Source organism: Peromyscus leucopus, chromosome 8b (genome assembly GCF_004664715.2).
Source record: "Peromyscus leucopus breed LL Stock chromosome 8b, UCI_PerLeu_2.1, whole genome shotgun sequence".
Classification (NCBI taxonomy): Eukaryota; Metazoa; Chordata; class Mammalia; order Rodentia; family Cricetidae; genus Peromyscus; species Peromyscus leucopus.
The window spans coordinates 98,174,873-98,189,171 of record NC_051086.1 but is presented as its reverse complement, the minus strand read 5'-3'; the positions used below and the strand labels follow the sequence as shown (position 1 = coordinate 98,189,171).

At 51.3% G+C, this 14,299-nt stretch overlaps 1 protein-coding gene across 1 annotated transcript; it reads right to left on the bottom strand.

Moving 5' to 3' along the window:
* Nucleotides 1-4,110: 4,110 nt before the first annotated feature.
* Nucleotides 4,111-10,020, bottom strand: Rsad1 (radical S-adenosyl methionine domain containing 1). The gene is made up of 9 exons (XM_028868970.2): nt 9,765-10,020; nt 9,255-9,388; nt 8,951-9,155; nt 6,695-7,060; nt 6,450-6,513; nt 5,901-6,048; nt 5,633-5,687; nt 4,859-4,962; nt 4,111-4,652 (listed from the first exon to the last, which is right to left on the bottom strand). The coding sequence occupies exons 1-9, from the start codon at nt 9,897-9,899 to the stop codon at nt 4,535-4,537; spliced, it is 1,329 nt and encodes a 442-aa protein (XP_028724803.1). The 5' UTR covers nt 9,900-10,020; the 3' UTR covers nt 4,111-4,534.
* Between the last annotated feature and the right edge of the window lie 4,279 nt (nt 10,021-14,299).

Below are 14,299 nucleotides of genomic sequence, written 5' to 3'. Positions count from 1 at the left end.
AACAGCCGAAGTCCCCAAAGGGAAGATTATCCGTTCCATGGACAAGCCATGGGGGCTCCACTCCCACTCTGCCGTATGGGGACATAACCATCCCCTTGTCCCCTCCTCAGGATGGAAGGGAGCAGAAGACAGTCTTCAGGGCTTTCCCCACCGGGCCTGTGTCTGGAGCCTTGAGGACGGATTCAACAGCTAGATTCCTGGGCCCCCCCTCCAGGAGGTTCTGATTCATCTGGAAAGGGTGGGACGAGGCTGAGTCACGGGAGGTGATTGGGGCCACCCTGATCTGGCCCTGGCTCCCATCCAGCCTCTACACAGGCTCCCTGAGGTGCCTCAGCAGGGAGGACCCAGCCATCTCAGGTGGCACAAGCCCTGGCAGTTAGGAGAAACCCGAGCGGCCCAGTTTATCTGATGGAACACCTCCTCCAGCGTTATGCTAGCTTCTTGAATATCAAGATCAGGGGAAGGCTGGGGCAGGGACCCATGAGCAGCGCAGGCGACCCAGCAGCTGCTCTGAGCCTAGACTGTCCAGAGCTCTAGGGGTACAAGAATTGGTAAGAGAAACAAAACTTCCTTCCTTCCTTCCTCTTGGACCCTCAAAAGCAAACGCCCTTACGCTCCCCTAGCTGTCTGTAACACCTTCACCAACAACCCAGGCTCTATCTCTCTGAACATCTGTCAACATGGCATCAAGCTCCCTAAGAGCACGGGCAGGTCTTATTCCTCTGTTCATGCCCAGTACAGTGCCTGGCACACCACTGGTGCTAGATGAATAGTTCATGAATAAAGGAGAGGGAGTAACAGCTACCACAGGGTCAAAGAAGGACTGGCATTCACACCCACCAGCACATGGGAAATACACGTGCTCACCCCTGGGAGGTAGGGGGAGCACCATCCTTCATCATCCGCCAGAGGCTGAGCCCCGCATGCTTCCACCTGCAGGGTTTCTAAATCACTTCTGACACCCTGGTACCCTTTGCCATGATAAGGAATCAGTTACAGAACCTTAGGCTGAGGACGTAGCTCAGTGATGGAGGACTGCTTAACATCAGGAGAGCCTGAGTTCCAGCCCCAACATAGTGAAACAAACCATACACACACACACACACACACACACACACACCACCACCACCACCACCACCACCACAGCATTCAGCCAAACAAAGCACACACACACACCACATTATACAGCCAAACAAACCACACACACACACACACACACACACACCACAGTATACAGCCAAACAAACCACACACACACACACACACACACACACACACACAGCATACAGCCAAACAAACCACACACACACACACACACACACACACACACACACACAGCATACAGCCAAACAAACCACACACACACACACACACACACACACACACACACACACACACGGCATACAATTTCCAGAGGAAGAATGAAAGGCTGGAAGTGGCTCAAGGGGACACTAGGTTTGTCTTCTGGGGTAAGAGATTTATTAAAAGAAGTATTAGTGCTCGGTAGTGGCGGCGCACACCTTTAATCCCAGCACTGAGAGGCAGCGCCAGGTGGATCTCTGTGAGTTTAAGGTTAGCCTGGTCTACAGAGCGAGATCCAGGGCAGGTACCAAAGCTACACAGAGAAACCCTGTCTCGAAACACAAAAAAAGAAAGAAAGAAAAAGTATTAGTGCCACAGATACACAAATAGACAGCCGCACAGTACAGTCTCTGAGGAGTATTCCGGCCCCAGTGTTATGGGCACAAAGACAACATGACTGGAGCTCTGAGGAGAATTCAAGTTCCCCGAGGCAAAGAGGGGGTCCCTTCCTACAGGTTTCAGGGGAAGGGGGAGGTTTCCCATCACCAGGCTGTCTCTGAGTCCCCTGCGGGCAGCAGAGGAGAAGGAGGAAGGAATATGCCACTTTGAAGAGGAGGGCACATCTGGTTGAGGCATACCCACTATGGAGGCCCTCCCAGGGCTAAGGAGTATGGCCACCTGAGGTCTATGAGGTGAACACCTCAGGAGCCTGCTAAGGGTTAGGGACTCACAGGCTTGTCATTTCTATCACAGGACAAGGCTGCTGCAGGTGAGCGCGGCCTGAGCAGCAATCTGGATTCTAACACTGAGGATCAGCCCATTTAAAAAAAAAAGGAGAAACTCAGCAGTGAACAGTTGTCCGGCTTGAGCAAGGCCATAGCCCAGATTTCTGGCACTGCAACAAAAACAAAGGAAAGTTCTTTTTTATGGGGAAATGGCAATTACTGCATTTGGAAGGAATAAGAGAGTGAGAAAACAATACTTTGCGATCTACAACTTAAATGATTTGGCTGGACTGGAGAGATGGCTCAGCAGTTAAGAGCACTGGCTGCTCTTCCAGAGGTTCCGAGTTCAATTCCCAGCACCCACATGATGGCTCACAACCATCTGTAATGGGATCTGATGCCCTCTTCTGTCATGCAGGCATACATGCAATTAGAGCGCTCATATGCATAAATAAATAAGTCTTAAGAAAAAAAAAAGTGCCCAGCAGTGGTGGCACATACCTTTGATCCCAGCACTTGGAAAGTAGAGGCAGGTGGATCTCTGTGAGTTCAAGGCCAGCCTGGTGTACAGAGTGAGTTCTAAGACAGCCCGAGCTACACAGAGAACCCCTGTCTTGGAGGGAAAAAAAGAATAAATAGATAGATAGATAGATAGATAGATAGATAGATAGATAGATAGATAGATAAACGGCTTGGCAAAGAATCAGTAAGTGCCAAAATCACTGGTCAAATGACCCCCTCCACATACACACACCCCTTGGTCTCAAGGGATCACGCTACAGATGATGAGCTCCTTCATTTCAAAGCAACGATGAAGCTGTGTAATATTTAACCTGGGGCGCTGGAGAGATGGGTCAACAGTTAAGAGCATTTGTTGCCCTGGCAGAGGACCCAGGTTCAATTTCCTGTACCCACATCATGGTTTTACAACCACCCATAACCCCAGGTTCAGGGGAGCCAACAGGCATGCACATGCTGCACATTCAAGCACGAACACAAAATATTTATATACATAAAGTAAAATAGATAAATCTAATAAAAAAAAAATACCAAACCTGAAAGGGCTGAAAAGGTAGTTGGTAGCATCTGTCTGGCAGCGTGAAGTCCGGCATCTCCGACAAACGGGTGTGGTGGCGGGTGCCTGCAAAGTCAGCCCTCGGGAGGCGGACACAGAGGATCAGAGTGAAGCGTTCTCTTCAGCTCGCAGTGAATTTGCATTCTGGGGTGCATAAGTCACCATCTCAAAAACACATTTTTAAGTTAAAAATACGGACTGGAGAAATGGCCCCGCAGTTGCCAGGGCTTGCTGCTCCTCCGCTGGGTCAGAGTGCGGCGCCCAAGTAAGGCGGCTCTCACTGGTCTGTAACTCCAGCTCAGGAGGAGCCAATGCTCCCTTCTGGCTCCCATGGGCACCGCACACATGTGGCACACACACACACACACACACACACACACACACACACACACACACATACAAATACCTTTTAAAAACTCAAAAGCCAGGTGGTGGTGGTACATGCCTTTAATCCCAGCACGCAGAGGGCAGAGGCAGGGGGATTTCTGACCAGCCTAGTCCGTTCCAGGACAGCCAGGACTATACAGAGAAATCCTGTCTTGAAAAACCTAAAACCAAATAAATAGATAGGTAGGTAGGTAGATAAATAGATAGATAGATAGATAGATAGATAGATAGATAGATAGATAGACAGATAAAATTAAAATATTTTTTTTAAAAGTTGAACTCAAATCCAACCCTTTGGAAACAATCAGACATACCCAGAGTATAGAATACATTCTGTACAACAAATGGCCTTGACTAAAAATCTCTTTTAAAAAAGATATTTATTTCTATTGTATGCATATGAGTGTTTTGCCTGCATCAATGTCCACATACTACATTATGTGCCTGGTACCTGCAAAGGTCAGAAAAAGGCTCCAGATCCCCTGGAATGGGAGTTATAGATAGTTGTGAGCTGCCACATGGCTGCTGGGAATTGAACCCTGATCCTCTAGACACAGTGTTCTTACCACTGAGCCATCTCTCCAGCCTCTCAAATGGTTTCGTAAATATTCCATTCCTATGTTTTTTTCTTGTTTAAGATACCTGGAGGGGATTTAGTTCTATTGAATCATACAAGCTAACTCAGGGCTTTACTCCAGAATGAGGGAGGCTTCTCTGATGGACACAGTCCCCTGCAGAGTGACTTCCGAATATTGCTTGTTTTGGGTGTCCAAAAGAGCCGACAAAGGCCAGTGTGTGATGAGTACATCCCAGTCAGAGAACACACGCTGATCTGTAGCTCCTGGGATGCTGTGTGGATACCAGTTCCTGGACCAGAGATGTCCTCTCTTCCAGTTCACTGGAGCCATCCGCATGGGGATATCAGAGCCCAGCAATACCACTTAAAGCAGAGAGGCAGGCACCCGCGGGCACAAGAGAGCTGCCCACCATGCTGGCTCAGCCTTCCACGTCCAGCTGGTGCTGGCCTACGCTGAGGAACAGCTGGTCATCCTCCTGACACAGGTGAGGGAGTCCTGTGCTGCCAGGCCTCTTGGAGTTGAGGCAGGAGAGTCAGCAACAGCGAGTCCAGCACAGCCAGACCGTCCCAGGAACACCGGAGACCCCTGGAAAACCGAGAGGCCTGGGTGTGATTCTTACTCCTTCCCATGCACCCCGGGGGACTCCCCAGACCCTTCCTTCTCTACCGGTCTTCCTTGTTTCTGCCACTTGGAAGAGGAGGGGGCACACACATTATGGCAGCCCTCCCACGCACGCCTACCTCGGTAGTCAGGGCTCCCCGGGACCCCCAGGGCCCCCGGCACCAACACACCTGTAGTCCAGCAGCAGCAGATCCTGAGCCAACAGCTCCTCCACCTCTCTGCTGCTTCCGAACGCGTCCCACAGGGTTAGCTGGGGCTCAAACCGCAGCCAGTGCTAGGAGAAGAGTCACGGCAATGCGCTGGCTGAGGGCCACGCGGCCGGATCCGGAAAGGGGTCAGGGAAAGTCCAGTATGGGGTCTGAGCAATGATGCTCATCAACACCAGGCCGGACAGGTCAACCGGCCAGAGGGAAAGCGGGCACTTTCATTCTTACTGCGCGTGGAGACCCAAACCCAGCTTCTAGTGAGGACAGATCTCTTCTTCTCTCTCCTGTTGTCAAACTTCATTCACAGTAACTCTGAATCTGACCAGCCATTATCTACTACACTTCCCATCCGAAGTTTCAGGGTACTGAAGAGTATATGGGGGACAGGCTTGGTAGCACACGCTTTTAATCCCAGCCCTTGGGAGGCAGAGGCAAGTGAATCTCTGTGAGTTCGAGGCCAGCCTGGTCTACAACTCGAGTTCCAGGACAGCCAGAGCTACACAGAGAGAGACCCTGTCTTGAAAAACGGAAACCAAAACAGAACCAGGGCTCTGTAGCCCTAGTCTATAGTTGTAACCATTATACTACACTGCCGGCTGCTTCTGCCATCAGGCTTCAGCTGGCCAGGTCCAACCTCCAGTGGTCAACCCAGAGGATGGAGGGAGTAGGGTCTGGGAAATGACTGATTCTCTGACTCTTAGGAGGAGCTGATGCATCTAAAAACCCCCAGTCCCTTACCTGATGAGTGACCCCCACATCAGTGCGCAGCCCCATAGCCAAAACCTCCTCCAGCCTGAAAGAAAACCACATGGGCTCTTAGAGAAGCGATCTCACATTCTTTAAACCCAATGCTGGGATGGGATGGGATGGGATGGGATGGGATGCTCAGAACTCACATGGTAATGGTCAGAGTGAGAGACACAAAGCGGGCAATAAAGATGTAAAAACACGGAGGGGCTTCTGGGGTACAGGAGACCCTGGGTGAAGGAGGAGCCCAGGTACTCACAGCTCCAGCTTGCCCAGGGGGACACGCTTCCGGGTGCCATGACCAAAGAGCATCACCTCTTTCATCCAGTTGTCTGGCTCCAGTGTCTGGATCCGTGCTTCCCGGGTGTGGCCTCCAGCTCCCCGGGGCACGAATCGTCCGTGGGCTCCTGATGATATCAATAAACAACCCCCCCACACACACATTGATACAAGTTAACATGGTGAGTTACTGGATTTAAATCAGGGACTTTCCAAAGAGTGGTCCCTGAGGAGACCACTATAGATGGAAATCGCTCCAGCCCTGCCCGTAAGAAGTCCCGGAGGGAGGGCCCGGCCAGCATTCAGGGTTACAACAAGCCCCCAGGGGCTTCTCATCTACACCACACTCAGAACCACGGCCGGAGGCTGCACAGGCCTGAAGATCCCCATTCCACGGTTCTACACAGAGGCTGTGTGTATTTTGCATGAGGAAATACGGGCTCTGAGTGGTTAAAGGTGCAGTCCAGGTTCACACAACCAGAATGTTCCTCTCCTGAATCATGCTTTCGGTTATTCACAATCGACTCACCAGGCCCGATGCCAAGGTACTGACCACACTGCCAGTAAGTCCGGTTGTGGGTACTGAGCGCCCCCTGTGGGGAAGGAGGGAGTTGTCAGCACAGAAGGCGGTGATGCTGGCTTCTATCTGATGAGAATATCCCACCGCCTCAGGTCTGAAAGCACCCGACGGGAGCCCCTCCCTTCAGAAAGCCTCAGTCCCCGGTCACATCGCACCCCACTAATCCTCCAGCCATAGATAGGCCCAGCACTCACGTTCCGGGCAAAGTTGGAGACCTCGTACTGGCGGAAGCCAGCGTCTCGAAGGACGGTCCTGCCCTCCTGGTACATCTCAGCAGCCAGGTCGGGGTCGGGCGCTGGGAGGGTGCCCTGCTGCACCTGAGCAAAGAGTGCGGTGCCCCGCTCCAGGGTCAGCTGGTAGAGGGAGAGGTGGTCGTCACAGTGGTGCAGCAGTTTCTGAAGCCGTTGGAGCCACGGCTCCACCCTCTGTGCCGGCAGCCCCAGCATCAAATCCACCGACACCCGGCCAGGGAAAAGGCGCCGGGCTTCGGCCAGCGTCTGCAGAGCGTCGCCCGCTGAGTGAGTCCGGCCCAGCAGCTGCAGCTCCGTGTCATCCAGGGACTGGGGAGAGAGGGTCGGGTGTGACCGAGGGAGGCAGCGAGGCTCGGCCTTATTTGGGGCGCAGATGTGAGGGACACACAACACACAGAAGGGAGCGAGAACGTAGAGGTGGTCCAGGCAGTACCCAGAGCTACTCCTCGATGGAGGGTGCTAAATTTAATCCCTAGAACTCTCTCCTGTTGTGTGTTTTTGTTTCCTTTTGAGACAGGGTCTCCCTAAAGGGCTCAGGCTGGTTTTGAACTCAGGTTAATCCTCCTGCCTCAGCCTCCTGCAAAGTATGAATGATGACAATTGTATACCACCACACCCAGACCCAAGGATCTCTTAATTTAGATTTAATTGATGTTTCCCTGTTAGAAGCCAGGTGTGGTGGTGCACATCTGTAATCCCAATACCTGGAGTGGTAAAAGCAGGAGGATCAAGAGTTCAAAGCTGGCCTCAGCTACATAACAAGTTTAAGGCCAGAGAAGGCTAGAAAACCTCTTGAGAGGGAGGGAGGGAGAGAAAGGGAGGAGGGAGGGAGGGAGGGAGGGAGGGAGGGAGGGAGGGAGGGAAGCATTTTGACCAAGAACATCCAGATACAATGTATCCTCCATCAGGTTATGACCCCAAACCCTAGGTGGTCTACCCTGTGGTAAATGGAGATACTGGATACAGAAACATCAGAGGTCAACCTAGTAGAGATTTCTCCTGACTCACACCTTCAGAGGCTCCCTGATAGGAGAAATCCCAAACTCCCACAAGACCTGAAGGCTTTCGGTCCTATCTGGCAGCCTTGTCACCAGCCTCTCCAGTCACAGGGAATGCCACAGCTTCACCCAAAAACATGCAAAGTTCTTCCACATCCTGTGCCCTTTCCTCCCACACCCCCTTGCCAGGTAAACACCTGCTCTGTCTCACTCACACGTCACTTCCTGCAGGAAGGCTTCCGGGATTTCATCAGGCTGGGTGTCCCTCAGGCTGTACTCCAGCATTCTTTACAGATTCCCTCTAGAGGCAGTATTTACCACACTCCATCTCCAATCACATGTGAGGGTGAGGGCAGGTGTGTGTGTGTGTGAGCATGCGTGTGTGTGTGTGTGTGTGTGTGTGTGTGTGTTGTGTATAAGCCTAAGGTTGATACTGGAAGTCTTCCTTAAATTTTCGCTCCCTTAGTCACTGAGTCAAAACCACAGTTTAGCTGACATGGTAACGACATGGTTAGGTCTGGCTAGCCAGCATTAAGTGAGGGGAGGGGAGGACTCCGATGTCCGTTTCTCCAAGTGCCGGGATTACAGGCAGGCAGCCATACCACCTCCCCATCCACACTCACGCAGCACCTACTCTGTGGCAGGTACTGTGTTAAGTCCCTGGATTCCAAAAGGGTAAACTAGCCAGGCCTTGTGCCTGTAATCCCAACGGGTGGAGGGCTGAGGCAGGGAGACTGCCGTACGAAGCCAACCTGAGCTATAGTGTGAGTTCTGGTCTCAAAGTAATAATAATAGTAATGAGGGCTGGAGATATAGCTCAGTTTATGGAACGCTTGCCTCGAATACCCTGGCTTCAATCCCCAGCTCCACAGGAAGTAGGCATGGCCGCACGTGTCTGTAATCCCAAAACTAAGAAGATGGAGGCAGACAAATCAGGAACTCAAGGTCATCTTTGGCTACAGATCAAAGTTGCGGCTAGCCTGAGCTACGGGGTACATGTCTCAAAACAACGACAACACTAATGATGATGATGATGATCCCAGAGCCTGCCTCAGGAAGTGTATAGGCCAGTACAGCAACAGACAAAACAAAGTGTAACTACACAGTCTGCTGGGACCTGGTACCCAGAAATGTTTTCCCAGTGACTGAATGCCACCTTGGGGTCTGCGTGAACTGGCACAGGGTGGGTGAGGTGGGTCACCTGCAGACCAATGGACAGCCTGTTGACTCCTGCTGCTCCAAAAGCTGCCAGCCTGGAACCCGGGGCTGAAGTGGGGTTGGCCTCCAATGTGACTTCCGAATCTGCAGGCAAATGGGCTTCCTGTGCCACGGCCTCCAGGACAGCAGCCACAGTGTGAGGGCTGGCCAGACTCGGGGTTCCTCCACCAAAGAACACGGACTCCACCCTGGAGGAAGAGGATGGAGCCATAAAAGCTGGGCAAGCCCCAAGGGACGTCCACCTATCGCGTCCTCTCTCCCGAGCCCTGGTCTTCGGTGTTACCGACCTTTGCACCCCGCTGAGCCGCAGCAGCGTGCGCGCCTCAGTCACCAGGCAGTTCCGCAAGGCTCCCTCCTCCACGCCGCGGGGGATGTACTTATTGAAGTTGCAGTAGCTGCAGCGCTTCTCGCAATAGGGCCACTGGGTGACAAGGGGGTGCGTGTGCAAGCCGCGGTGGGACGCTGGGCTGCCCAGGCCACTTCCAGGGTTGGTCTCACACATCCCCATTCCCTTTCTGTGGCTGGTCAGCGGTAGCTGCGACAACTAAGCCACTCTGCGCCCCAGAATGACCAAACAGATTCCAAAGGGTCACCCAGCTGGTGAGCACCACTCTTGAGGGCTTTTGGCACAAGACTTTTTTTTTCCGGTGGGGCAGGACGTAGGGGACAGATACTAGGGCCAGGGGTGATGTGGGAGCACGGAAAGAGTCCAGGTGGACTAACAACAGCGGGACCAGCGCCAGCCGCGGCCACCGCCTCCTCCTCCTGCCCCACCCCACCCCGCCCCGCCCACTCACGTGCACGTAAAGCGCCGCGCGCGTGCTCGCGGACTCGGGACTCCGAGGCTGTCCCGGGCTGTCCACACGAGGGCGCCTCTGGGCCGCCCTGGCTGCGGCCGCCCATCTCCCGGGCCGGACCCGGGAGGGAACCATGGCGTGCAAGGGCGGCAGAAGGCAGGGATCCGAGACCTCGACAGCGCGCCCAGCAAGGGTGTGCCCCGAGCTGAGCCGCGTGGGTCGCCCCGGCGGAAGTCAGACGGGCTGTGCGTGACCTCGTATTGCCTCTCCCGGCGCGGCTAGAGAGCCCTGGGCCTCGGGTCTGCGGCGCCACCTGCCGGATACTGCCGTACTCACAGCCTAGTCATGACCCATGCAAGAACTCTTCTTTCAGTCGGTTGCTTACAATGTAGTCACTGAACTGACTCTTGACTTGGTTATGTCTCTTCCGTCAGTTAGACTATGACCTGATTTTAGGCACCTATGTGCCCCCACCCCGTGCTCAGAGCCTGTCTCAAAGAAACAAAAAGAGAGGGGGCAGATATTACGGCTCAGCCAAGAACTGACTGACAGCTGCCCTGCTAACCTGAGTGGTCCCTGGAACACACAAATATGTGACAGGGGAGAGCCTTGCTCCACAGAGTGGTCCTATGACCCCCACAGGCGCCTCCTACCAAACTCATGTGTGCACACAACACACACAATAATAATCAAATAAATAATTACAGCGTGCATGCAGTACACAGACATGCATGTAGGCAAAATACTCAATCACATTCTTTTTAATTAAGTAAAAAAAAAAACTTGGTTTAAAAAAAAAAGAAAGGAAAGAAAGCCACGTGTGGCAGCACAGCCCTATAATCCTAAAATTTGGGTGGAGGAAGGAGGAGAATCAGGAGTTCAAGATCACTTCCAGGAGACCCAGCACCCAGACTGTGGCTAACCATCTGTAACTCCAGTTCCAGACTTCCCCCAGCACTTCGTGCATGTGATGCACAGACATATGCAGGCAAAATGCCCATACACATGAAATAAACGTATTTTTAAAGAAAGAGAGGGAGGGAAAGGCAGAAAAGAGAAAAAGAAAAGAATCCACAGGGTATTGGCTTGACCAGGAGAGTGGGCTGTGGCCAGAGTCAGGCCAATCCCTGGCATCTGATGGAAGAGGTGGCAGAGGTGGTGTGTGCAAGAGAGGCAGGACACACGGGAGAGACTTGGAGGGACTGTCCCCAGGATGGAAGGATCATGGGCTTTGAAGTCACTCATTGCAAAGCAGTTCTCATCCCCTTTTCTAGATTCTCAGGAAGGTAAGGTTCTGGATGTATACCACCCAGGAGGACCAGGACACAACAGGCCAAGCTCTCTGTCCTTATCCCCTCGAGAAACAGAATGTCTTTCAGTGCTTTATAGCCCAGTGGTATGTGGCCCCCGAGCACACGACCCAGGGAGGGTCATTTTCCTATCCTTCGGCTGCAGGAGAGCGGGGCACACACAGATGAGACACCATCCACGCCATAGCTCTCCTGAGCCTAGGGTACCAGCTTCAGTGAGTCTAGCCTTTTCTCTCTTGCTGTCTCTAAGGAATGCACATGCTTCATGTAACATGACTGAGTGTTCTGGCGAGAGGATCCAGGCAAGGTGATAACCAGTGCGAAATGAACCTGCTTCAGACAGCTGGGCCTAGAAGATTCACATCTTCTCTCGATGAAACTAACGGCTCCGGAGACAGCGCTGGGAGAAGGAAGCTGCCTTTAGCAATGGTGGTTCAGAACCTCTCAGCTGTCATCTTGCGATTAACCCTATTTGTGGGCCTTTTATGCACCTTTTTCACATACTTGGGTGTGCATGTGTATGGACAACCACACCACAGGGCTTATGTGAGGATCCGAGGACAAACTAAAGGAGTCAGTCCCCTGCCTCTACTCCGTGGGTCCCAGGCACCAAACTCAATGCATCGTGTTTGGTGACAAGTGTCTTTTACCCACTGATCCCTCTCTCGTTGGTCCTCTTTTATGCGTTTTTGAAAGCAGAAAGGGATGCAAACCACAGACGGGTAGACATTAAGATTAATTATTAGTCTTCCTTTAGCCAGAGTTAGTGATCTCATCAACTGTGTGACTCTAAGACAAAACATACATGTTCATAAATTCTGCTTTTCCATATCCAGGTTTCATTTATGTTGTTGTTTTGGGTGTTTAGTTGTTGTTTTTCTAAGACAGGGTCTCACTATATAGCCTTGGCTGGCCTAGAACTTACTACATAAACCAGGCTGGCCTTAAACTCACAGAGATCTCTAGATAACCTTGGTATCTGGCTCAACAACAGAAGAACACAACATATGCCAGGAATAGGGACACACAACTGTAATCTCAGCACTTGGGAGGTTGAGACAGGAGGATTGCCAAGAGTTAAAGGTTGGCCTATGTTTCTGTCTCACAAAAAGGGAGAGCGAGAAGGGATGGAGAGAAACAAATACAAGTCAAGAGAACTGAAGTTGTGCTGGGGAGATTTTCTTAATCCACCAGGTGACTTCATGACTTTGGGCAAGAAAGTGGATCTCCCTGTGTTTCAGGGTCACCTCTGTGACATGGACTGATGCTAACTTAATGGGGCTGCCGGGAAGCTTTCAAGAGAAGATGCATGTGAGGGCATCTGGAAGGGTGCCTAGTCCTTAAGAGGAACTTAAACAGAACACTCAGCTCTTCAAAAGTAAGGAGGTGCTGATGCTGGGGCGGCCGTGCAGGGAGCTCAGGGCTGCAGAAGGGGCAGCCCCATGCACAGGAGCTCGGGGCTGTCGACAAGGTTGTTTCTGTCTCTTTCAAGTGGGGAAACAGTGGAGTTGAGGGAAACAACCACATAAATTCCAGTCGGGCTTCACTTGGATTTTAGTTGCCTGAATTTACTCAACATTAAAATCAATAACCACGGGCCAGCAAGCCAGCTCGGAGGGCAAAATCCACCCAAGGATGCAAGCCTAACACCTTGAGTGTGGTGGACAGAATGGGCTCTGGAAGGTGGGCCTCTGGTCTCTACATGTATGCTGTGCCATCTACACCTACACCCTACAGTCATTAAACAGTATTTAAACATCAATAAAAATAATAGTAGATCATTGCGAGCCCTGTATAGTGGCACACACTTGGCACTGTAGCACTTGGGAAGTGGAGGCAGGAGGATCCAGAGTTTAAGCAGCCATCCTGAGCTCCACAGGGAGATTGAGACTAGCTTACTACATGAGACCCGACCTCAAACACACAAAATGTCAATGAGACTGAAGATGTAGCTAAGTGACGTTGCCTAAGCATGCTTGAGGCCCAGGGTCCCATCCCCACGACAGAGAAACAAAGTCCCACTAGCTTTTGGAGTCACACAACCAAGTAATATTAGTCATTTGTTTCCCAGTAACTTTGCGGTGATGACACTCTGTGAGGTCACTGAATTGCGGTCACTGTTGTCTACATTACTTTTCTGGGGCCTGAAGTTTGCCTTCGCTGAAACCCTTGGCTATGTTGACCTATTCAAGTGTCCAGTGGCTGACTTTTGGGCATCAGAGGATAGAGTCTACCCGAAGATCATGCTAATGCCACCATTCTTTCTGGACAAGGGACCTGCCAAGGGCCATGAAGATTAGCTACTCACTGGCAGGCCACTGACCTTCACCCCGCCCCCGGCCCCCCCCCCCCCCGTCTTGTTCCATGTTCTAAACCATTCTGACTTTTTTTAAAATTGCTCTTTTGGGTTTTTGAGGCAGAATCTGTTCATTAGAGAAATCTTGGGTTCGTCAATCAAAAATTGTACAATAAAATAAAAAATGGGTTGGTTAAGAAAGATAAAGAATGATAAATATAAAGTTTTCCTTCCTTCCTTCCTTCCTCCCTTCCTTCCTTCCTTCCTTCCTTCCTTCCTTCCTTCCTTCCTTCCTTTCTGGTTTTGGACTTGCTATTATGTAGCCCAGGTTAGCCTTGAACTTACAGCAATCACCTTGCTTCTGCCTTCAAAGTAGTGGAATTACAAACATATACCTCCATACCCAGTAAGACCACAGACTTTCTTTTCTTTCTTCTTTTTTTTTTTTTTTAATATATTTGAAACAGGGGAGGTGGTTCAGTGGTTAAGAGCACCTGTTGCTCTTGCAGAGGACCTGGATTCAGTTTCCAGCACCCACATGGAGGGTCATAATCATTTGTAACTCCTGTTCCAGAAGAGTCAACACCTTCTTCTGACCCCCAGGGCAGCAGGCATGCACGAGGTATATTAACATATGTGCAGGCAAAACATTCATACACATAAAATAAAAAATAAACGAATCAATTTAATGTATACAAGTGGTTTTGCTTGTATGTGCCTGTACATTGTATGCACACCAGGTAGCCCACAGAGGTAAGAAGAGGGCTCTGGATCTCCTGGAATTGGATCTATGGATGGTCATGAACTGCCATAGGGTGCTGGGAAACAAACCCACGTCTTCTCTAAGAGCAGCCAGTACTCTTAGCACTGATCCATCTCTCCAACCCCTAGAGAGTATCCTTAGGAGGTAATGGCAATGTTTAAAGTTG